At 41.5% G+C, this 25426-nt stretch overlaps 1 protein-coding gene across 1 annotated transcript in view; it reads left to right on the top strand.

The window, feature by feature from the left end:
- Positions 1-2517: 2517 nt before the first annotated feature.
- The window catches only part of PGM5 (phosphoglucomutase 5), a 170084-nt gene continuing 147175 nt past the window's right edge, over positions 2518-25426 (top strand). Inside the window, exon 1 of the mRNA XM_070431546.1 lies at positions 2518-3267. Within this exon, the coding sequence (XP_070287647.1) occupies positions 3007-3267 (261 nt within the window). The 5' untranslated portion in view covers positions 2518-3006. The remainder of the gene's footprint in view (positions 3268-25426) is intronic.

Raw genomic sequence — 25426 nt, 5'->3', positions numbered from 1 at the left:
AGAGCAAGGAAGTCCCAAGGGAAAGGGAGGACATATCAGATGCTCCTGTTTCATGCCAAGAATTCTCAGTGAGATGCCTTTCTCTAGACTAGAGGCTCAGAGAAGGCTGAAAGGCATCTCTAGGCAAACAGAGCTGCCCTTCATTGTGACCCATGCTGCCAAGAGCTCTGAGTCAGTTCAAAGGGGTGACCAGTCCCTAGAAGCAGGAAAATGTACTTATCCCTGACCTAGCCCACCGAGGACACACAAATGGGAAGGGCGATGTCAACACTGTAGTCACAAAGGTAGTCTGAGTCTCTTTCCTTAAGCAAACTGGTCTTGTGAATTTAGGTTGGGAAGCACGCATTTTAAAAAAAGTTAAACTAATGTCTTTTCTGTGGGACCTCTCAGAGCTTTGAATATGAAAATGTGCATTGTGAAGCTCCAAGAATGGGGTAGAATGTGCAGGATTCTAAAAAGTTACTTAGCCAAGAAATTCTTGTTTTGTGCAGTATTTAGTAGGCATGCATGTTCTGAGGAAAACCCTTTGAGAAACACTGATCTAATCTGACCTTCTCATGTTACCAGTGAGCAACTATGGGCAAGACATTTCTTATCTATGGGGCCCTCTCAGGTCCATTCTCTATCACTGTGACAAATTTATTAAAATTAACTGGACCAAATTTGGAGGTAGCTTTGAAGATATTTCTTTAGTTATAAAACTTTCTTTTGTTTCAAGGGCAAATTACTCTATATATATTTAGTTCCCATTGTCAAAGCCTACAGATTAATTCCACTAATCTTTATAAAATATCACCTATGCCCAAAACCCTTTAAGTACAGTGGTGGTCTACAAATATATAGACCGTAATTCTTGCTATACATTAATAATGATAAATGCAACATTTATGGCAATAATATAAACACCTAACATTTGTCCAGCACTGTACTAAGTATTTTAATCCTACCAACAATTTATGAGGTAGGGATTATAATAATGCCCATTTTACAGTGAGGACACAAGGTGAGGAGAGGTTAGGGGATTATTCCAAGGTCACATACAGCTAGAGGTGAGAAGATACACGCAGAAAGGTATAGCAACATGGGAAACATTCCTTATTAGTGATACAAAGTGCTATGTGAATTCAGAGAAAAAAATAATTTTCAAAAGACTTGATCAGTGAAAGTGTGAAGGATGTGGTGAACAATTGTGATTTGGTCATCCATTTCTCTTCCCTATGGAGCAGTGGTCGCCAACCAGTGGTCCGTGGTCTGTGGACCACTGGTGGTCCGTGAGGTCCAAAAGGTTGGTGACCGCTGCTCTGGAGCATAGCACTTCCTTCCTTTGGAGGAACCATTTTCCCTTTCACTGTGGGGTTCTTTTCTGGTAATATAGTTGGGCACATTCCCTTGTGCTGGGCCAGAGTCTTTGGGAATTTGGGGGTTTGAACTAAGAAAAGTGACTTTCCTCTTGACTGGTAAAACTGTAAAGTCTTGTATGAGATGTGCCTGACTTGTCTTTAGTCCGGTGGAAGGAGCTGAGCTTTGTTGGGACAGGATGATGGAGATATCAAGACTGAGGCAGGTGCTGAAAGTGGAGAGATGAAATCCTGGAGGTCTTTTGGGCAACTGTAGGCTTGGGGGCTATGTCTTTACTGGGGTAAAGGCCTTACCACCTTCTCTTCTCCTGGGAATAATACTGTCCTTTGCAAAATGAAATGTTATTAGAAAGTGATTTAAAACCCCCACATTATAGAGATATGCACAGATCCTTAGAAGGGTTGAGGTCTGTCTGGTGCTAAGCCAAGGCTCCCTCAACCACAAATTCAGGGGAATGGACTCTAGGGTTTTATCTTTTTAGTCTGTTCTTTATTTACTCCTATTTTCTATGGGATATTTCTTGGTTTTGGATTCAGGTGAGCTTTAAGAAGACGGGGCAGACCATCTCTAGCCCCTGCAGAATGAGAGGATCCCTGGAAAGGACCTAACAGTTCCTAGTACCTAGTCCTTATTTAATTTGAGTTTGTTCATTCATTTCTGGTAGGATATTAAAAAGAGCTCAGCAATATGGGCAAATACAGTGTAAGACAAGCCTGTTTCTAAGCATGAGCTGGGCTAGCGAGGGTGGGAAGGGCAAGAAGAAGAAAATGTGTGTCTGTGTTGCTGCTGTTGCAACTAGCACAGGAAGAAATGTTTTCACACTGAAATGTGGGCTATCTGGAGATAGCCAGGGGAAAAGTGTTGATGGCTTGGCGGGCCCTGCTGGATGGAAGGGCCTGACAGTATGTGATTCCCTGCAACAAATGGTAGTGGTGGAGGGTGTGTACACACAAACACACACACACAGCACCCAGCCTCCAATTTCATCGCTGGCAGAAGATAACAATTCTCAGCTTGCCTTTCCAGGGTTATTTTTGGCTAGGGCTGTTGCTGATGGCAAAAGTTTCAGTCCCCCCACCCCACCCCCACCCCGACTCCCTCCCTAGTCCTTGTTACAGCGAGAAACTTGTGCGAGTAAACTGCTCACTCCCAGAGGACGAGGAGACAGGGTTGTTGGTGAAAGTGGAGAGGATTCCAAATCCTCCTCCAAGTCTCACCACCCCCGGGTTATTTTCTAGCGGAGGTGGGCCAGGAGGCAGTCCATTGCTGGGGAAGGCTTGGGTCAGACACAAGAATAGGAGCCGCCAGGGGACGGGGTAGCTGGCACTGGGAACAGATTTTGGGGACGACACTCCGAAAGTGAGTCCAACTGGGGGAAAAAACTGCGGCCCCCTAGGGCCATCCAGCTGGAGAGGAAGTTTGTTGGAAGGTAGAGGCCAAACTTTGCTGGGGCAGTGAGGGGCCTCTTGGAGAGGATCCACCAGTCGGTGCCGCGGGAGGGCGCAGGCTGCAGGCAGCTCGGGGAGGGGGCCGGGGCGCGAGGCGGAGTTCGGGCGCGCCGCCAGGTTGGTGGCCCCCCCCCCATCCCCCGGGCTGCAGATTCCCTCCGGCTCCCGGGAGCCGCGGCAGGACCGGACAGGAGCCGCCATGGAGGGAAGCCCCATCCCGGTGCTGACCGTGCCAACGGCACCCTATGAGGACCAGCGGCCCACTGGGGGAGGGGGGCTGCGGCGGCCCACCGGGCTTTTCGAGGGCCAGCGCAACTACCTGCCCAACTTCATCCAGAGCGTGCTGTCGTCCATCGACCTGCGCGATCGCCAGGGCTGCACCATGGTGGTGGGCAGCGATGGCAGGTACTTCAGCAGGACGGCCACGGAGATCGTGGTGCAGATGGCTGCGGCCAACGGGGTGAGTTACCTGGTCGTCCCTCGCTTCCCGCTGCTGTCCCAGGTTTTCCCCCACGCCCCCTTCTGCCTGCCGGCTGGGCACTCTCCTAGCCCAGGTCCTTCCCCGCAGTGTCCCACCACCGCCACTCTCCACAGCCTCCCTGGTGCACCTAGGACATTGTCCTATTTGCAGTCATCTTCTTCCACCCTAAAGTTTGGGTCTGCCAAATTTAACAGTAGTGTTGTCTCAGAGCACACAGCAGTGTTGATCCCTGACATATTTGGCAAGTTCAAACGGTGAAGGTTTTTAATATCCTTGGTTCATGAACCCAGTGAAATTATTTTATGATTAATTTGACTCGGATGGAAATGGGGTAGGGATCAATTTGATGCTATGCAGCCTGGGCTCAGTTTCCTGGATACATCTTTAAATGGTCAGAAATAGATTTGCCATGCCTTTCTTAAAGCAATTCCCAACTTCTCTCCAAGATGCCCTTTGGCATTTGACCACATTTCATGCCTTTTCTCCTTTAACGTTTCATCCTCATTTCCTCTCCATTCTCTCACGACCTCTGCAGCCTTCTTTTGCAATTGGAATTCTCAGACCCCCCTGCCCCCCTTCCCTTCTCCCTCCTTCCTTGATATCCTACTACTAGAAGCACTGATTGCTATATCCTCATATCCCTATTTTCTTCCCAATCCAGTGGCCTCTCAAGGACTTTCACAAGAGAGATAACTTTCACAAGAGATCTCTGAATTCTATATGGGAAACATTGTCTTAAAGAGTAATTTCAGCTTTGTTAATGTGGTCAGACCCACACACATAGAACTTTCCTTTAAGTGAAATCTCTGCAGATGTATGAGTGCGAACATTTAAAGAAGTGAAACTAAACAATTGTCTGGCATTTGGATTCCTTCCTTCCTTCCCCCCTCCCCACCCCATTGTGTGTGTGTGTGTGTGTGTGTGTGTGTGTGTGTGTGAGAGAGAGAGAGAGAGAGAGAGAGAGAGAGAGAGTGAGAGAGAGAGAGAGATCGCCAGTAAGATTTGTAGTTGTCCATGCTTCATGTTTGTCTACTATAATTTCCCCTTCCCAATGCTTCAGGGATGAGGAAATAGTTTTTTTAAAAAAATAACCAAAACCAATTGGGAGAAACAGGGCCAAAGAGTGAGTTGGGTTGTGGAATTGTGATTTCCAACCCTTAGCAGACAATGATGCTGGAGATAAAAGACTTGAATTTCTCTCTGGCTCTCACTTGGGATTGGTGAAAATTGGCTAGAATCAGGGATTTGCAAAGAGGTTGACAAATGGTCTTTTACTCTTGCCTGACAAAGCTGTTTCTGTGGAATGATGGAGAATAATGAGCCTTGGGAGAGCTATGGCAGCTTTCATACTCCTTCCAGTTTTTTCCAGGGATGAGAGAAACATAGCCTGTCCAATATTTATTGTGGGTCAGGATATTTTTGAAGCTTATAGTTGTTGATTTGCATGGGCAAATTATTATGCTTTATTATTTCTTGGCACACTTTACTATAAGGATGCTTCAACCTCTTAATACAGTGGTTTCTCTGGTAAATACATTTTATTAACTTTGAACAAAGTTTATTTTAGGGGATAGTTAGCATAAGCTAATATATGCTTAAAATAGAGTTAAATGTAACCTCACAGTGGTTATGAAGAATCCATATAGAAGTCCGTCTCTTAAATATTCTGAAAGGACTACTTCTAAGGCAGGTGGACATGGGTGAAGAGAATGGTGGATATTTATCAAAATTTCAAACAGCTCATTTTAACCGATCTTATCCTTATTTTGTTCAGTTCTTCGGGACTTTTGCTAAAGCGAAGTGAATAATCAGAAGGCTGGCTTCTGGGAAAGGCAGTTTTGATAACTGTAAGCAAAATTGGTCTTGAGTAATTGCAAATTGGTGGGAATGGACTTGTCTCCTAATTTGGACTGTTGAGTTATATTCGGGAACGATGAACTTTGATTCCAAATGCTTTGACCTTTTTTGATTTCTTATGAAATATTCAATAAAAGGCTAGAAAATAGTAGAAAAATAGAGTTTCTTTTTTTTAATCTGACTGGAATCTGACTGGGGGGCTGCATTCTCTCTATCTGAAAAATCTTGGTTTTTATTAAAAATGCTAATTTTACAAAACAATTTTTTATAAAAAAACAAAAACTTTAGTTCTTTGATTATGTAATTGATGGAGGAGAATAGAAGTTTGGAGTTTATAAAATGATAAACTACATTACCAATGTTTTAATATCTCATAAACTTTGAAATGGATTCTCAGATATATCCCTGTACAATTTGGGATTTCCCATTTTATTATAAAATTGTGAAATTTTTAAACTTTTGGAAAAGTAGAGAGACTAAATAATGACATTCATATGCCCATACCCTAAATTGTTAACATTTTTTTCTATACTTATTTCTTCTCTTTAGGGAGTAAAGTATTTTAAAGTATACTAAAGAAAATTACAGTTTACCTCTAAATTCTTTAGTATGGATCTCTAAAAAAAAGGAGAACATTTTCTTTGACAATTACACTTTCATTCCAAACAAAATAAAAAGTGATTTCTTTGTATCATTTATTACCAAGCCCACATTCAGATTTCCTCACTTACTTAAAAATGCTTTTATAGTCGGCTTGATCAAACTGGTTTATTCTAATCAATAAACACACATTGCATTTGGTTATTTGTCTTAAGTCTCTCTTAACCTAGAAAATATTTCCCTCTTTATTTTTATTTTGCTAATGAAAATTACTTGTTGGAGAGACTAGGCCAGTCAATTGTCCTATAAAATCTCCCCTCTCAGCCTCCCCCTCCCTTTTTTGGAATTTTTTATTTATTTCTTGATGGTGTCATTTAACTTTTTACTATATTAATTTGTTACTATACAAATTTACTATATTAATTTGTACTATATTTTATTTGTTTGTTGAACTAAAAATTAGTTGCAAAAGCTTACTTAGATTCGGGGTCAACAATTTTTTTACAAGAAGATTTTATAGATGATGATATATGTTCATGTTGTATCACATTAGGAAACATAATCTCTGGTTGTTCCATTATTCGTGATGCTGAAATGATTACAGGGTTATTGTGGTGATTGCCCGTAGCTTCTATTATTTCCCGCCTTGGGACTAGCAAGTAGCCTGTAGAGTGAACTAAGTACCATGTAAATATTTGTTTCCTTATCAACTTTCATCCATTTGTTTTAACATCCAGGAGTGATCCTGGCTTGAGTAAATTGTTTCATTAGGGGTTTCAAAATGTTGATTTGCTAATTCTCCTATTCCCCCTGCATGTTTTAGTTGGCATTTTACTATAGATTGGGGCAGTTTCCTCACAATCGGGCCATTTAGTTATCCTGTAATAGAGTTCCCTCTGGAAAGCAGAATATATATTTATTTCTCTCTTTACATCACCAGTTTTCATAGTAAGATTTGGTGAAACAGCAACTTCCATTGTTGTACATGACTTTTGTTTTGTTTTGCTTTCACTTTTTTAACTATTGCTATGGATACCTGGATTTTTATAGAATCAATTTGAATGCATTTGTGAGTGAAAAGGTACTTCTTTACCTGTTTTTGTAGTCTTTATGTGGCTATGTGAATATACCTAAAAATCTCCCTAGAAGTATTTTAATTCCCCTTTAAAAATACAAACAATGTCATACTAAAAAAGAAAAATAATTACTAAGTACAAAGAGTAAATTGTATCATTTAAATGAATTATGACTAAACTTAGTTTGTAACTAGTTGATTTTTTATTCTCTTTCTATTCCCATCTGCTTCAGATCCTCTTTAGGGGTTTAGATTCTCTATATACCAATTTATTCTAATCTCTTATGAGTTCAAGAGCTAAATACAACATAATGGCTACAAGAATGCCTTTGCCCTTCTCTGGGTAGATCCATCTAGCTAAGAGCATTCTCTCTCTCTTTCTCCTCTGTGTTATAATCTTTTTTTTAGTCCCAAACTACCTTTATTATTGGACAATAATAAAGCCCTGTATCTGCCTCAAGATCTTTCTGACTTTTTCTAAAGTCTTCTCTCTCTGGAAATGACATTGTATATCAGCACTGTCCAGTAGAACTTTCTGTGATGATGGAAATATTCTGTAATGTGCACTGTCCTGGCCACTAGCCACATGTGGCTATTGAACACTTGAAATGCACCCACTGAAGAACTGAATTTTACATTTAATTTAATTAATTGAATTTTAACTTTAAATAGTCACAAGTGGTTAGTAGCTACCATACCAGACAGTGCAGCTCTATAACTTAACATTTAAAGTATGTGTGTGTGTGTGTGTGTTTAATGGAGCCAGAGTATTACAGTCAAAGCAATTATAGGTTAAGTAAAGGTAAGTCATCAAATACGACAAATACGTATTTGGCAAACCCAAACCAGACGATAGCCTAGGAGATAATGAGGTTTGGTAGAGAAAGCATTGTATCAGCATCTGGAAGTCTCCCCTTGAATTCCTACCTCTGCCTTGCAAGTTACAGGACAAATGCTTTAGCCTCTCGAAATACCTAGAAACCCCTTGTTTCTTCCTCTATAAATTGGGTATGACAGCATCACTGAATTATCCTGGGAGTCAGATAACGCACTGCATAGGAAAGCATTTAGAAATATCCATAGCACTAAGATATTTAGTGGAGTATTATTAAGGTCAACCAAATACTTCTCAGATAATAATTTGAATGCATGTATTGAATAAACCATGCAATGGGCCCCTTTGAAAACAATTTATATCTCTTGTTTCATGTTTTAGTCAAGAGAAAATCCACTTGTTGACTAGCCACATACAGTATTGAGCATATGATGATCAGCAGCAACAACAACATTATTATCGAGTTACCCCATTCAAAAGCTTCTTAATGCCTTTTGAACCCCTTTTGAGGTGGAAGCTGAAGTGCAAGGGCATGAGGAAAGCTGGGTCAGAAAGAGACTTGGGTGTGCCTTCCAGCTAAGATGCTTGCACAGGTTATATTTGATTCTAACAGAACATGAAAAGGTAGTTCCAAAGAATGAGAATGCATTTGCCTTGGCATTTATTAGACCACTAGAGGCCCAGCACATGAAATTCGTGCACAGGTACAGTCCCTAGGCCTGGCCTGCGATCAGAGCCATCTTTCCCAGCTGCCCGCAGCGGGCCCTGCTGCCTGCTGCCACCCACCCCCGGTTCTCTGTTCGCCATCAGGTGATCGGTGCCTGACAGCTGGGCGAAGGGACTGAGAGGTCAGTTGTTCCTGCCTGCTTGCTGGCCCTGCCCCCACCACAGGTGGCCATCAGGTGATCGGAGCCTGCTGGCCAGGGAAAGGGACCAAGAGGTGGTCAGTGTGCCTCATAGTGACTGGTCCAGTGGTTGTTCTGGTGGTTCTGTTAGGGTCAATTTGCATATTACCCTTTTATTAGATAGGATAGTACATGGGTGGGGGCCGGCTGGCCTGACCTGAAGAGGGCCCCGGATTGGGGTGAGAGTCCCCACTGGGGGGCAGGGCTGGCTGGGGCGAGGGGCTGTGGGGTTTGCAGACTAGCTCCGCCCCCGATCAGAGTGGGGGTCCCTGCTGGGGGTGGGGCCGGCCTGGGCGAGGGGCTGTGGGCAGTTTGTAGGCCAGCCACGCCCCTGGCTTTGTCAGGAATGACATCTGGATTGACGTCCAGAAGACATCTGGTCTATCCAGTCTAATTAGCATATTACCCTTTTATTAGTATAGATATGGGAGACACACTTTGGTGTAGAACCAAAGACAAGGAACATAGGCTTGGAAGGGGAGCAGAGTGGGATATGGTGTTGGGTGGAAAGTAGAGAGGGAAGAAAAAGGAAGCAAGAGAGGGAAACCAGTGCTTCAATACATAAGGCTTCTTTCCTGGAATGGATGTGGAAATCTGGGGTTGGCTGGCCCCAGGTCTTATCTCTTGAAGTGGAAAAGAACTGAGTGGTGATTGCTATGTATTTTCTACTGGTTTTCACTACAGAATAGGTACAGGTGGCTGGAATGAGCTACTTTGGCCCAGATGTTAGGAAGGTTTATAATCTCTCTCTATAAAAGTCTAAGCAACTGGCTGACCGACTGACCGTCCAGCTATGATGTGCACGGACCACCAGGGGGTAGACACTCAACGCAGGAACAGAAACCACAGGCATGGAAACATGGAACAGACTGATGAATCTCAGAGGGAAGCGGGGAGGGAGAAAGGTGGGAAGAGATTAACCAAAGATCTTATATGCATACTAGAGGCCCGGTGCATGGATTCGTGCACCGGTGGGGTCCCTCAGCCTGGCCTGCGGGGATCAGGCCAAAACTGGCTCTTCGACATCCCCTGAGGGGTCCACAGGCCAGGCTGAGGGACCCCACCGCTGCATGAATCCATGCACTGGGCCTCTACTGCATTAGAACTCTGAAGAGCCTTCCATCACTCTATCTTGCTTCCCTTACCAAATCCCCATTCGTGGAATTGGGAAATCTATTATATGAGCAGCAGCAACTTTTAGGGAGCCTATGGTTCCATCCATCTATGTTTGGGCCAGTTCATTCTTAAATCTTTAGCCTCAAGTCCTCATTTACTTTGTGTGTGTATGTGTGTGTGTGTGTAAGTAAAGGGAGTGGGAGAGGTTTTGAGAACAGCTGGGCCCTCCCAGTTGCTGGGGTGGGTTATTTTAAGCTTTGTTTAATGTGTCCAGAGACCCAGATGGCATTTTTAACTAAGCTGCTTTAGTAAATCTTCTAATAAAGCATATGATGTTTATTGAAAAGACAGACACACATCAGCAACATTATGTGTGAAACTTGCCCTGAGAATTTTCTATGAAACATCTGTTCTCTTGGAGCCATTTGTGAACTCTGAAGTTTGCTAGTTTCTGTACAGACATAAAGAGTAGAAGTTGGAACCGATTTTTGAGGAATCTCAGCACGGGTATTGGCTTCACTAATCTTAACGCACATCTCTTGATCCTTGGCCACTCTTCTTTTAGACAACAGTAACATGAACAAATGCTGTAATAGAATTTGAATAGGATTATTGGGGAATGATAGGCAGGGGAAAGAAGGTCTAAATTTCCCAGGGATTTTTATATAGAAGATAGAAAGCTAGGGCTACAATGTTCTTTGTTAGCCTACAGCCTTGACAATTAATTGCAAACACTCAAGATTTGGCCAATATGCCTTAACTGTTTATACTTGCATAGCCAAAGGGAAAGTTTTAGGTTCTTTCATCTGCCTTGACTCTCATTAGTTATGAATAAAAGGATATTTAGAATATACACAAGACTTGCTAAAATCCACATTTTCTGAGTTCTTGGATATCTTTCATCTCTTACATCTTTAGTGACATCAAATTTTGGACTAAAGTCTGTATTTGTATGAAAAGTTTCAGGGACATTCAATTCACAAAGAAATTCTTTTTATTGGCAAAAAGTCACAGAAGTTTTTCTTTCCTTTCCAAGTCTCTAATAGGTGCTTTGTACAAATATAATATTAAATTATTGCCAGTATATTTTTCTCCTCTGATAAGAGTCCTGTTTTGTAGCTGGCGGGGTTGGGAGAGGGTATCTAGTTTTGCATTTAGGAATTTCTAATGGTAAGAGAAAAGAATTTGAAATCATAAAGACCAAAGTTTATCCCATTTGACAAAAGACCCCACAAAATATTGGGAGGAGAGTTTTACTACAAATGATTAATGTCTGCAATACATGAAAAGCAATTAAGAAAATTCAAACAATTAAAAGAAATATTGTCAACAACACAAACACATGAAAAGGGGATCAACCTCATTAATAAACAAAGAAATATAAATAAGAGCAACCCATCAGTTTGAAAAAAAATAAAAATTCTCAGAGTTTGGTGTGGGTGTGGAAAATTGTCATGTATGTACACTGTTGGTGGAAGTTAAATTAATACAACTTTTTGCTTAGGCAGTTTTGCAGTATATATCCAAATTAGTAGAGTTCTTGTTTAATAATTCAGGAGTCCCTTAATCTACAACTTTATCCTGGAGATATTCCTAATACAAATGTGCAAATGTCTCTGTATAGGAATGCTCACTGCAACATTTTGCTAAAGAAAAACTTGGAAACAAGTTTTTCTATCTTCAGCAGTAGAAAACAAGTATATAATTTATGACACAACCTCACCATAGATACATTAATATTCATAAGCATAGGAGGTGGATCTATATGTGGCATGAGAAAGATGTGAGTGATTGTTAAGTGAATCAAAGTAATTAGTAGAGTATCTTGTGTAGCATGATCCCACTTTTGTGTATATAATTTAGGCACAGAAAATAAGGTTGGAAGAAGCACACTCCAGACAGTTAACAGTGAATATATCTGGGGTCTGTGGGTGTGTATGGAGAATTCTTTTCATTTCTACTGCATATACTTCTCTCTATTAACTAATCATATATCTATATGAATTGCTTTCATAATTAAACATGTCAATAAAGAATAACGAAGAAAAAAGAAGAAGCTCTGGATTTGAGCCATGGTACTACCATTGGCAACTTGTATGCCCGTGAAGTCACCTAGCCTTCTTGGGTTTGTTTTCTCATCTGTAAAAATAGGGAAAGTAATAATACTTGCTCCCATATCTTCCAGGATTGTGGGAGGATTGAATGTGGTAATGAATTATTATCAATTATTTTATTCATTCATATTACCAAACTATTTTCCTCTGATTAAAGTAAAAGGACATGTACATATGGGCTTTTTAATCTCCAGAGCTTTACTGATCAGAGGTGCCTGTGGATGTGGTGATCACATTTGCTTTGGTGAGGCTTCCTCTTGACTTTTGGTATTCCTCCCCAGTGCAGGTGTGCACGCACACACAAGCACTCCTGCACCCACTCACTGCCATGGTACTTGAAGGGATAGCTGCTCTGGCATAGACTGTTAACTCAACTTAAGGGACTTACTTTCTTTTTTAGCATGGTCTGTGCATTATTTCCTGTTATGAATTAGTTGTGTCAGTGCCAAACTCTTCTACCTTAAACCTTTCTGAGGCTCAAGCTGTGTTAAGAGCATCCCCCCAACCTGCCCAGCCACCCCACTGTCCCCTCCTGAGGCCAGATCTTAGTCTGCTCATTTCAGGATTTTTAAGCCTAATGGACTGGGCCATGTGAGAGATTACTGAGAGGAACAGACCAAGCAGGGGCTAAGAGACTCCAGGCTAATCTGCTGAGTAGTCTGGAAATGCACAGCTGCAGGAGTTGGTGATGCTTTAAAATACTTTGTCAGGCTATTTGTTAGGGTGCCTGCTTCTGTGGCCCTGCTGAATGCTTGCTTAGGAGGCATAATCTTTTTTGGACAGGAGCTCCCAAATGTAAAGTGACAGATGCTAATGTGGAATATAATACAGAAGACCCAGCTTTGCTGTCATAAATAACGGTAAATTGTTTAATCTTGCTGAGTTGTAAATCTATGATAGCCAGATGTCTTTAGTTCATTGGAACATACTATAGGAGGTAGGGGCACTTAGCAAATGGGCAGTAATGATTAACCAGCCAGACAGAAAGTGGTCTGATGGAATTTATTTGAAGATCCATATAAATGTATTTTAATTGATGTGACAACTACTCATGGAAAAAAACATAGCTATAAAGAGAGACTTTTGTTTTTGTTTTGGAATATATATATTCTATCTACAGAGGTACCAAAGATATTGTGTTTTTGTTTTGGAATATGTATATGTGTGTGTGTGTGTGTGTGTGTGTGTGTGTAAAAATCATTGCACAGTAAGTTCTCACTTAACATTGTCAATAGGTTCTGTAACTTTAAGTGAAATGACATATAAGGAAACCAATTTACCATAGGCTAATTGATATAAATAAGAGTTAAGTTCTATGGCATCTCATTGATGTTATAATGAAATGATATCGAACAAAATGGATGTTATTCTAGGACCTGCTGTATTATAAAATTTTTATATACCTATAAAGGTGCCAGATGCAAAGTATTCTTAAGAATTTAGGTAGTTTGTCAAGTAGCATATGTGTGTGCATCTGTGCATAGGACACCCCTCCACCCCCTGGATATTCTTCCCTGGATATATTCAGGAGGAAGATAGAAGAGAGTCCTAGATGTCAGAAGTGTTTGAAGGCTTTATAGAATTGAAGGAGGTGACTAAATGTTCCCAAATGATCTATGTTTCTATGATAATAAGTAGAACTGATGCTGGAGTTGGATGGACCAAGACTAAGAAATATAAGCAATTTAAGTCCTACTGTTCTAGGCAGGAAGCTATGTTGCAAGGACATCTTTCTGCAGTGAGCTCAACAACATGGGTAAGTTAGCAGGCCAGCCTAGTATATACCAGTGGACAGTGCAAGTCAGAGGCATGGCTGGGGGAAATGTCAGAAGATCCAGGTCGAACAAGGATGCAGACATGGTCCTGTCACTCCTTACCATGCACTTCAGTAGTCTCTTAGTGATTAGTTTTGGTGGTTAAAGAAGAAAGAAGACATTATTGTCATGCAGGCATGTTTCAACTAGTTTTTTTAATTTAATTATTGGCACACTATATTCAGTTTATTCCACAGTATGAGTTCAGTCCTCAAACATTTTTTTAGTTGCACATATAAAAACTTTAAGTGAAAGAACACTTTTTTTTATTGGTCAATAAATGATAGTACATTTAAATAATGGAAGACTATATAGCCACTAAAATCATGTTATGGAAGAATATTTAGTGATAGACAGATTTTAGGGAAGGGCTAGTTATATTAAGTGCAAGATGTAGGCCACACAAATTTTTTTTTGTAAAAAATCATAAACATAAAATGAAAGGGAAGGAGGGAGAGAGAGAGAAAGAGAGAGAAAAAACAAAAACAGATAGACAAAAGACAAAGGATGCACACAGAGATGTTAACAGTAGTCATTTATAAGTTTACAGATGATTTTTATTTTTCCTCTTATGTACTTCCTAAAGGTTCAAAAAAAGGAACATGCAAATATATATTTTTGTAATTAGAAAAACATTACAAGTTATTAAAACAATAACAAATTCATTCAATTGCTATGAATTAAGAAATTCATAATTAAGAATTAAGAAATGACACCAACAAGGAATGTAAGTGAAATGTATTGAGAGTTTATTGGGTGGCAGATATTGAACTGGAGCTCAGCTGCATTGGCTTTCATCTTCCATCCTGTGATCATTTAGATCTTATACATAATAAAACTGAGATACAGAGGGATTCAGGGTCTTGTCCAAAGTCACATACCTAATAGGTGGCAAAGTCAGTTTTTACATCCTTTCCCATTGGATACCAAAATCTCAACTTATCTCAGGGCACTCAACTCTGCCTCTTGACCCAGGTAGATTCAATGGTTCTCATCCTGGTCCCAGTGGGGTTGGTCAACTCATGAAATGGCAGCAAAGAGGGCCCATTATTGTTTTAGTGAACCAAACCCTGTACCTTAAGGTAAATGTTTCAGCATTTTCCAAGCATTGAATTGCCTTATCACCAGAAGGAACCTAAGCTCCAATTCCACCCCCTCATTTGGCACCAGAGGAAAGCCAGATTGCCTGATCCTTTCAACGATATTTTGAGAACTGGTGGGCTGATTGAGGAACAGAACTTGGGCCAAGCATCTAGGTGCCTGTAGATTGTCTGAACTTGTTCAGATGTTGGGAATTGAGTGTGAAATCCATCTTGGTTTGGTTCAAATGGACTCTTGTCTCTTGCTTCCAGCTCCTGAGTGTGCGTGTAAAGACATCCAGGGGGACGGGAAGCTGAGGATGAGTTGGGTGCTCCCATCTGGTCTCCATGTAACAAAGCATTTTGCAGCACAATTATCCATGAGCAACTGGAGAAGTCCCTTGGTGTTTGGATAACCACATCCACATCTTGAGTTCGTTATGTCTTGAAATTCCACTTAGCCATCACCTGCTTACTCATGTGCAGCACTGCGTAAGGGCTGGCTCTCCTCTTTGACAGCTGGGACAGAAAGGCTGAAGCCTTGCCATCCATGGCAGTTTAGCTTTGGACTGCCTTTGTGTGTGTTTTTTTTTTTTTAACTGAGAAGACAGGAAACAGTCATCTCTGTGTGTATGGCTTTCCATGCACTTTGTAGATGGACATGGTGGCGGCTGTGTGGTCCTGTACAACACTCTATCTCTGTACCATCAAGGAAGTTTCTGTTTATTGTTCTCTTCACTTTCTCTGATTCATGTTGGGAATTATGGGGATATGACACTATGAATGGAAGACATTGAGGAATCTCATGTTTACTTTTTCTTCTCTGTCTTTGGGACTCTTTTTTAAAAAATGACTTACTTAAAGTGAAAAGGTAATCATCAAGGGGACGTCTTATTTAAGGGAGTTCACACATGAAAAGAGTCCTGCTTTCTTTTTTTTAAAAAAAATATATTTCTTTATTGATTTCAGAGAGGAAGGGAGAAGGAGAGAGAGATAGAAACATCAATGATGAGAGAGAATCATTGGTTGGCCACCTCCTGCACACCCCCCACTGGGGATGGAGCCCGCAACCCAGGCATGTGCCCTTAGCCGGAATCGAACCCAGGACCCCTCAGTCCGCAGGCTGAGGCTCTATCCACTGAGCCAAGCCCGCCAGGGCAAGAGTCCTGCTTTCATTAGTTACTGGAGAAAACTCATCTGGAGTCAGAATTCTGCATATACTCTGAGATTCTAACCTGTGGGTTTAAATTGTACACTGCTGCTCTCTAGGATTTTAATTTGAGCTAATTAAAAACTGAACACATACTAAATCTAATTTAGAAGAGTAGTTGGTAGCATTCTGAAAAGAAGGATCCATCAGAAATAAAATCATTAACAAAATTAGTTGTATATGTACCTGGTATAAAGAAATGAAAGTGCTGAGAGAAAGCTTTGTGTAATAAATTTTTTCTTTCTCAGGACACTAGTCTGTGGCATGTGGAAGGGCATATTCTCTCTGCACCTCCTATGCCCACTCATGGGTGGAACAAATAATGGTACAATCTAGGTGAGGTGAAAGGGTTGATGAAAGGCATTGGTATCGCATTAGAAGGATAGACCCAGAGAGATCATAGGGAACTGCACCATAGGAATAATGGTGATTGCATGAACTTGTTCCTACCTAGTCATGACTTCTAAATGCTTAGGGAAGGGGCGATATAGCAGGGAGATTTGCCTTATGTCAGGAGTGGAGCTAAGACTCATATCTAGATCTTCTAACTGCAGCAGCCACAGGAAACCAATATAGATTTTGCATTCCTTTATATATATATTGTTTTAGTTTCCTAGGGCTGCTTTGACAAATTACCATAAACTTGGTGGCTTAAAATAACAGAAATTTATTCCCTTACAGTTCTGGAGGCTGATAGTTGAAATTAAGGTGTCAGCAGAGCCATATTCCCTGCAGAAGTTCCAGGGCAGCATCACTTCATGCCTCTTCCAGCTTCTGATGACTGATATATTCCCTAGCTTTGGCTGTACCACTCCAATCTCTGGGTCTGTCCTCACACTATCTCCTCCCCTGTGTGCTTCTCTTTTGTGTCTGTTTAAATAAGAACAGTGTACTATGGCTTCCATAATAGAAAAGGTCCAAGTATAATCAACCTGCCATCAGGTCACTGACTGATGACCCTGGGAATGGTGCCACATTAGGGACTCGGTGTTGGTCCCTGCTGCTAGCAGATTGGGCACTCAGCAGTGGCTGTAGTCAGGTTGGCCTTGGTAATTCTAGAAGTCTATGTTACTGAGCCCATGTATAACATTCTTTTGCCACAAGGGCCACTGTGTTCCTGAGCTCCTTAGGCAATGACAGGAGTGGCTGGGAAAAGAGGATGACTAGTATTCACAAAACAGATCATTCTATTCGCTTGATTCTTAAAACCCTCCTCTGCTGAGGTTACCTTTTGGTAAGCATTCACATGGGACACAGATACATTCAGAACTTTCCATATCTTTCCTTTGCAGCTCAATCACTCATTCTCACCTATCTTCTCCAGCACTATTGTGCCTCAGTACCTCTTAACTAGATTTATATATTTTGTCCAGTACTACTTCTTTTCCCCCCTGCTATTTATAGGTTAATGAACAGGTTTGCATAAGTGAAATTTCCAGATAACTAAAATTTAATCTGTTAAACCTTCAATTATAACTAAGTTGTTTCAGGTTAAAATTTTATTCAAGTGTATTTTTCCACTTTAACCTTTCAAAGAAGAAATAATTAAAACTTAATAAGATAAAAATTTACCTATGGTCTCTTTTACTTAACAAATAAATCATATATATGTATTTCTGTATTTTTCTAAGTTCTGTCCCCAAAGTATACATAATTTTACCTGTAATAGCATAAAAGTATACATAATTTTACCTGTAATAGCATAAAAGTGACTTTGTATTCTGCATTTTTGAATTAGCATGAAAACATTGTCTGTGTTTCTTCTCTAACTGAAAGAAAATGTAAGCTATTATAGCAAATAAAACTGAAGGGTACCTCATTTTTATTGCCTTAAAAATAATGCAAAGTTATTTCTTATTCACATCATAGTCCACTATGGATGTTCCTGGTGGGCAAAGACTCTTTTCTATCCAGTAAGGCAGGTTCCTTCTACCATGTGGCTCTGGCATCTCCTAGAGCCACGTGGTCACCTATATTGAGTCTGTGGAAGGAGAAATAAGCGGTGTAGAGAAGGCATGTATCCTTCTTCACATCCTTAGTTCAGGAACTCATATTACTTCTATTCTCATTCTCACACTAGTTTAACACTCAGTGTGAAAACTAGTCATGTGGCCACACCTGGATGCAAGGGTACATCTAGATAATAGAGCCCCTATCTGGGCAGCTGCTCCTCAGCAACTCTATACTATGGAAGGGATCATAACTTTTTGTGGATTAACAAACCAAGTCTGCCACAGCTGCACAAGTTTTATAATTACCCTTTTAAATGGCTGAAGAATATTCCATAAGTCAATACATTATGCTTTATTTAGTAGGTTCTTAATTATTAGACATTTATAAAGATTGCTTTTAATTTTTCACTTCCAATGAATACCACTATAGGAAATATTTACACATACATACCTCTTTCTGTTTAAAGATTATATCTTTAAGAATGATTCTTTAATCCATTTTGAGTTTATTCTTTGTATGGTGTAAGAAGGAGATCTAGTTTCATTTTTTTGCACATATATGTCCAATTTTCCCAACAACATTTATTGAATAGACTGTCCTTATTGTATACTTTTGCCTCCTTTGTTAAATATTAATTGATTATAAAGGCATGCATAAATTTTTGGGCTCTCTATTCTGTTCCATTGATCTATATGTCTGTTTTTATGCCAGTGCCATGCTGTTTTGATTACTGTGGCCTTGTAGTATAGTTTGATATCAGGAGCATGATTCCTCCAACTTTCTTCTTCTTTCTCAAGATTGCTGTGGCTATTCAAGTTCTTTTTGGAATACTTGTTCTACTTCTATGAAATACACTATTGGTATCTTGATAGGGATTGCATTGAGTCTGTAGGTTGCTTTGGGTAGTACAGAAATTTTAATGATGTTAATCCTTCCTATTCATGAACACAGTATATACTTCCACTTATTTGTATCTTTTTCAGTTTCTTTCTTCAATATCTTATAATTTTCCAAGTATAGGTCTTTATATCCTTAATTAAATTTACCCTTAGGTATTTTATTTATTTTGATGCAATTGTAAATGATACCGTTTTCTTAGTTTCTCTTACTGATAGTTATTGGTGTATACAAATGCAACTGATTTTTGGATATTTGTTTTTTATCCTGCTTTACTAAATTCATTTATCAGTTCTAGTTGTTTTTTTGTGGAATCTTTATGTTTTCTATATGCAGTATCATGTCGTTTTCACATATGCATGTCTGCCTATTGAAATCATACGTATGTGGCCTTACAGGAGGGATCCTGGATGCAGATGATTTGCCCACATCTCATGTGAGAGAATCCCTGAAGTCTTTATCTGTAAGCACATAGAGACCCTTGCACTGACTTTAACAGCTGCTCAGCTTCCTTCATCCATGTGGATCGAGATTGGTGGATCCCATCCCTTCTCCATGGACATTAGTGGTCTCTTCAATTCCAGGCTATTTCATCAGTGCTCTGCTAGGTAGTCTCAAAAATTCATCTTTGAACAATTGTGCAAGGATTTCTGTGGGGTAACCTCCTACGAGGAGCACTGCCAGGTGCAGGTGTGCACCTGTGGGACTTTGGCAGATCCTGCACACTGTTCTCCCAGAGGGTGGCCTTTCCCCCTCCTCCCCAGGGGACCTGCTGGGGCCTCTGCTGCCTCATTTTGTCCTCAGGGTTGATTGCCACCAGACCAGAAGCCTGCCAGTCTGATGGTGACAGTGCTCTCTCCCCAGTCTTGACAGTGGGTGTGTCCCCATCGTGGAGGTTGGATATCTCTAACAGGTAGAGTTGGGTGCATTGCCTCTGGTTGGAAGTGTGTTTGCCCTTTGTCCCTTTAGAAAACATCCACTTTTAAGAGTTATCTGCACCACAGGAATTTTAAATCTTTCTCTGGCCTTAGGTTGTGAGGAATGCTTTTCAGGTTGTGGTTTGTCTTCCCAGATTTCTTCATTTTTCTCCTTTTAGTTTTGGGCACAGGAAGAACCAGCAGTTACCTGATTGGCTTTTGACTCTGGGATCACACTTAGCACAGTGGTCTCTACCACAGGATTATACACATACTTAGGAAAAGGGGCTTCTTTCTCCCAACCTCCTACCTCTGACCTCAAATCCACATGGGATTTCCCTTTCAAATAACAAAAATGCTACTTCAGATAAAAACCAACAAAAATATGTGAGCAGACACCTATTGTAATATTCTATGTATAGGGAACATACAGAACATGTAATGGAACAGAGACAGAAAGCAGACCAGGAGTTGCCAGGGGCAGGAGGAGTGGAGAGTGAGTACTGTTGGTGTAGGGTTTCCTTTTGGGGGATGGAACATCCTGCAACTAGACGGTGGTGATGCTTGCACATCATCGTGAATGTCCTTCATGCTCAAGAATGACACCATTTAAAATGCAAACAATATATTTATTTATTTATTTATTAAATTGAATCACCCCATGGAGAAACAAAGCATAAAAGAAGAAAGAATAGAGAAAAAGAAAAAGACCCCCAAATACCCTGAATAATAAAAATTTAAAAAAAAAGCTGAATTACCCTATGAGAATAATGAAACAGAAAAAGAAAAGAAGAAGAAAAGGTCATCGAGCGGGGGTAGCACAAGTTTTTCTGAGGGGACACTGTGAGCAGTCTCAGCCAGCAGCTCTGGAGCTGGCCCTGCTAGGTTTTCAGGAGGCAGCTCCTCCTCTGAGGCAGGACCCAGGGCAGGTTCCACGGAAGGTTCCTCATCCAGGGGTGGTGGGGCCTCAGTCATGTCTGTAGGTTCTTCCCAGGCCGGCTCCGGCTCCACAGCTGTAGCTAGAGTAGCTGCTGGAGGTGGCAGGACCTCTGGAGGTGTATATGCCTGTAGCTTCCATCAGGCTCCTCTGTCTGGACTTCAGGTGTTACTGTAGGAGCCTCCTCTGCATCCTGGGCCGGTGCTGGGGCTGTGAGAAGAGAAAAGATCACCCCTGTGCCTGCTTTTCCATATGCCCTTTCCTCCCCCCAAGGACATAACAGAAGCCAGAGCCTTCCAGAGAAGCCACAGCCCAGGACCCACCACAGGACGTGCTCCCCATCTGCAGTCCAGCAGGTGGATGGTCTGGAGCCAGGCTTTGCCCCTGGCCAGTCTCTGGGGGTGCTCCCTGTGTGTCTGGCACTGAGCCCTCTCCATAAGCTCGCACGCACCTCCACCCCCTAGCCCACCCAGACCTCCTCACCCTTGGGCTCTGCCTCCTGGGGCTGCAGGTCCTCTGGCCCCGTGTGATTCACATGGGCCTGGTGCTCCAGGTAGGCATCACACATTGGGAACCTCTTGTGGAGCCTGGGGGGCTCCAGGAAGGAGTTGCAAAGTGCGATCTGCCTTTGCTGATTGAGCAGCTTCCAGGACGGAGGTCTACAGAACCTGATGGGCTTCTGAGGAGGACTCCATCTCTGCCCACTCAAGGGCCCTGGCTCCCCAGACCCCCAGCTGGCCATATGCACTGCGGGCCTGCTCTGGCCCTCAGTAGTATGGCCCACCTGCCTCTCAATGGTGAAGGCAGGGCTGGGGTCTTCATGGACCAGCCGCTGCTCTTCCATGAAATGGGTTGAGCTCTGCAGTGACAGTGACCAGCAGCCAATCTAGAGTCCTCAAGGCCTGCTCTGCCCTAGTCGCTGCTGCTTCTGCCCACTGGACCTTCTGCTCCTGGATCAGGCCCAGCCCTGTGTCTGCACAGACCTCCACCCAGGGGAAATGAGAGTCACCTCCAGGGCTTGGGTTAGACCTCGGGCAGAGGGCACCACCCACACTCGTCTTCCACCCAGTGAGCCTTGACCTGGGGTGTGAACATGACTGGTCCATCAGGCTTCTGACCTCCCCTATCCCCAACCTGTTCCTGCTCCTGGCAGGCCCTTTCTGTGTGAACCCCCTTCTGTACACACACACACACACACACACACACACACACACACACAAAGGGGACATCGGGCTGCTCAGGTAGGGTCAGAGTGGTACCCTGGCCCACACAATACAGCCCAGGGCCTCCCTGTGTTACCTCTGGCTTCAACCGTGTCAAGGGCAATAGGTGTCTGGGCTGAGCCCTGAACCAGCAGTGACTGCTGTGGAACATACTCTCATCACTGCCTCTCTTGAGGCCTCGGCCTCGGAACATGGGGCGAGACAACATGAAAACATGGTGTCCTTTCCAATGTCTCTATCCAAATGAGATGGGAAGTGGCAGTTATAGAATGGGGCTGCCTGTTACTAGGGGTCCAGGTTCTGTTGGGCTCCATTGTCAAGAAGTGAGGTCACCCCAGGCATCTCCTCAGGAAGAGCAGTGACCTCACTTCCTGACAAGATCAGTGACCTCACTACACTGAGCAGTAACCACACTACACCAAGAAGTACCATGGCCTCCAGAGTCCTTGGGGATCATTTGTGGGAGAAAGCCAGACCCCAAGCCTCATGTTGGGCTGAAATAAATTGAAATACATAGTGCACACACTTAGCTAGCCAGGGACACTAAAACTAACTTTTTTTTTTTTTAAAGAGGGGCTGAGTAGGGGGAAACAAATGGAGATTTTTTAAAAATATATTTTATTGATTTTTTTTACAGAGAGGAAGGGAGAGGGATAGAGAGTTAGAAACACCGATGAGAGAGAAACATCGATCAGCTGCCTCCTGCACACTCCCTACTGGGGATGTGCCCGCAACCAAGGTACATGCCCTTGACCGGAATCGAACCTGGGACCCTTCAGTCCGCAGGCCGACGCTCTATCCACTGAGCCAAACCGGTTAGGGCCTAAAACTAACTTTTAAATTGAATTTATTTATTTATTGCAGTGACACTGGTTAATAAAATTGTATATGTTTCTTTAGTACAGTGATGGTGAACCTTTTGAGCTCGGCATGTCAGCATTTTGAAAAACCCTAACTTAACTCTGGTGCCGTGTCACATATGGAAATTTTTTGATATTTGCAACCATAGTAAAACAAAGACTTATATTTTTGATATTTATTTTATATATTTAAATGCCATTTAACAAAGAAAAATCAACCAAAAAAAATGAGTTCGCGTGTCACCTCTGACACGCGTGTCATAGGTTTGCCATCACTGCTTTAGTACAATTCTATAACACATCATCTGTATATTGTATTGTGTGTTTACCACCCCAAGTCGTCTCCTTCCATCACCAGTTATCTGCCCTTTCCCCTCTTCTACCTCCCCCAGCACCCTTTCCCTCTGATAATCACCATAATGGAATATTACTTGTTTGTAAAAAAGAGGAAATCTTACCCTTTTCCATAAATGGATGGACCTGTAGAGTATTATGCTAAGTGAAAGAAGCCAGTCAGAGAAAGACAAGTACCATGTGATTTCACTTATATCTGGAATCTAATGAACAAAATGAACTAACAAACAAAATAGAAACCAACTCATAGATGCCAAGAACAGACTGATAGCTGTCAGAGGGGAGGGGGCTTGGGGGCTTGGTGAAAAAAATGAAGGAATTAAGTGAGAAAAACCTGAGACGCAGATATCAGTGCCAGAGAGAAAGTGGAGTTGGGGGAGGTAGAAGAGAGTAAAGGGGGAATAGATCGTGATGGAAGGAAACTTGACTTTGGGTGGTGAAAACACAATACAATATACAGATGATGTGTTATAGAATTGTAAAAAAATATTAATTCTAAAAGATAGGATATATAGAAATCAATGAACAAAAGTTAAAATACTTTTTCAGGTTCTTGAATCCACAAACTTACTCCTTGAGGGAAGTTACTAACTTGTATTCATTGTTGTATCTGTACAGTCTTCTACATTGTGTGTAATAGTAAAATGAGTTGAGTGACCAAATAAATTTTCACAAGAGCATGTAGAACAAAATTTATTATGGCTCTGGATAATAATATGAATGTAATTATTGTCCTATGTCTTTCCTGTCTTAATAAGCGGCACCAGCATTCATCCAAATCTAAAGGTAGAAAGCTGTGCAAGAAATTACCATAAAGTTTAGTGGCTTAAAACAATAAATATTTATTATTTTTTACAGTTTTTGAAAGACAGAAGGTGGGTTGTTCTGACTTGGGGACTCTAATGAGGTCACAGTCATGTATTGGTGGGGGCTTTGTCATGTGAAGGCTTGACTGGGATACACTGCAAGATGGCTCACCTCCACGCTGGCAAGTTGGTGCTGGCTATTGGTTGGAGGTCTCAGTTCCTGTCCATTCAGGTGCCTACACAGAGCTTCTTGTGTGGTGTCTTCATGACATGCTGACTGGTATCTTCCAGAGGGAACAATCCAAGAGAGCAAGGCAGAAGAGGCATTTACAGCCTCCCCTTGGAAGTCACACACTCTTCCTCTTCAATGTTCTAATCACCCAGATCTGCCTCATTCATTGTGGGAGGGGACTGCCCAGAGGCATGAATGCCAGAAGAAGGGATCATTGGGAGCTATCTTGGAAGTTGGTTACCAGAGCTCCTCTCTTTCATATTTCATTCCACACATGTCTTCTATTCATTCTCCTTCCAAAAATATATCTCAGATATAATCACTTATCTTCATCTCTATTGTCTCTAGCCTAATCCAAGACATTATTCACGATCAGCTCTGCTATAATAGCCTTTCATCTGATCTTTCTCCTTCTGCTCTTGTTACTCGCCAATGCATTTTCCATATAGCAGCCATTCATTCCTCATTCATTCATTTTTTTCAATTCATTCAACATATTTATCTTGTACTTACATGCTAAGTTTTTTTAGAATTTTAAAATATATGGCAGTGACTAAACAAAGTCCTTAGAACTTATATATAGTGGGAAAATAAATAATTTGGAAGATATTAGATGGTAATATGTGTAATACAGAAGAATAAAGCAGGGTAAAGTAAACAGAGACCTGTAGGGGAATTAAGGACTAATGGGTGCTGTATTATATACAGCTGTCAATAGTGCTATCTCTGATTGTATTGGACAGAAGTGAGGAGGCATATGAATACCTGGGTAAGAGTGCTCTAAGCGGAGGAAAAGAAGGCAAAGGCCCTTCTTGGTGTGTTTGAGGAATAGCAAAGCAGCCACTGTGGCTGAAGCAAGGAGTGGGAGGGAAATGGCAGGCCATGGGGACCAGATCATGTAGGGCCTTCGAACCTATGATGAAGACTTTAGCTTTACCTTGGGTTGGTGGGGAACAAGAAAAGTCATGGGAATGTTTTGCTGACAAGATACAACTTGCTTTTTAACAAGATCATCTGAATTGCTCAGTCCATGATCTTTTAAAATGTAAATGGTATCAGATCACTTCCATTGCTTAATATCCTTTGATGGATTCCCATTTTACTTAGAATAAAATCCAAGCTCCCTTAGCTATTATTACTATTGTTGTTATTAAAATTGACACTCCATTATTTTCTGTCATAGAATTCTGCTGTCTTCCTTCCTATTATCCAATAATTGTTATTATTATTACTATTATTATTACATTTATCCTATATAATAAAGAGGTAATATGCAAATTGACCATCACACCCTTGCACAAGATGGCCACCCCCATGTGGTCACAAGATGGCTGGCAGGGGAGGGCAGTTAGGG

This window comes from Myotis yumanensis, unplaced genomic scaffold, assembly GCF_028538775.1.
Source record: "Myotis yumanensis isolate MYYU_CA2020_CCGP unplaced genomic scaffold, mMyoYum1.0.hap1 SCAF_12, whole genome shotgun sequence".
NCBI classification, from domain to species: Eukaryota; Metazoa; Chordata; class Mammalia; order Chiroptera; family Vespertilionidae; genus Myotis; species Myotis yumanensis.
The sequence above is the reverse complement of the archived record's forward strand: the minus strand, read 5'-3'. Positions and strand labels throughout refer to the sequence as shown.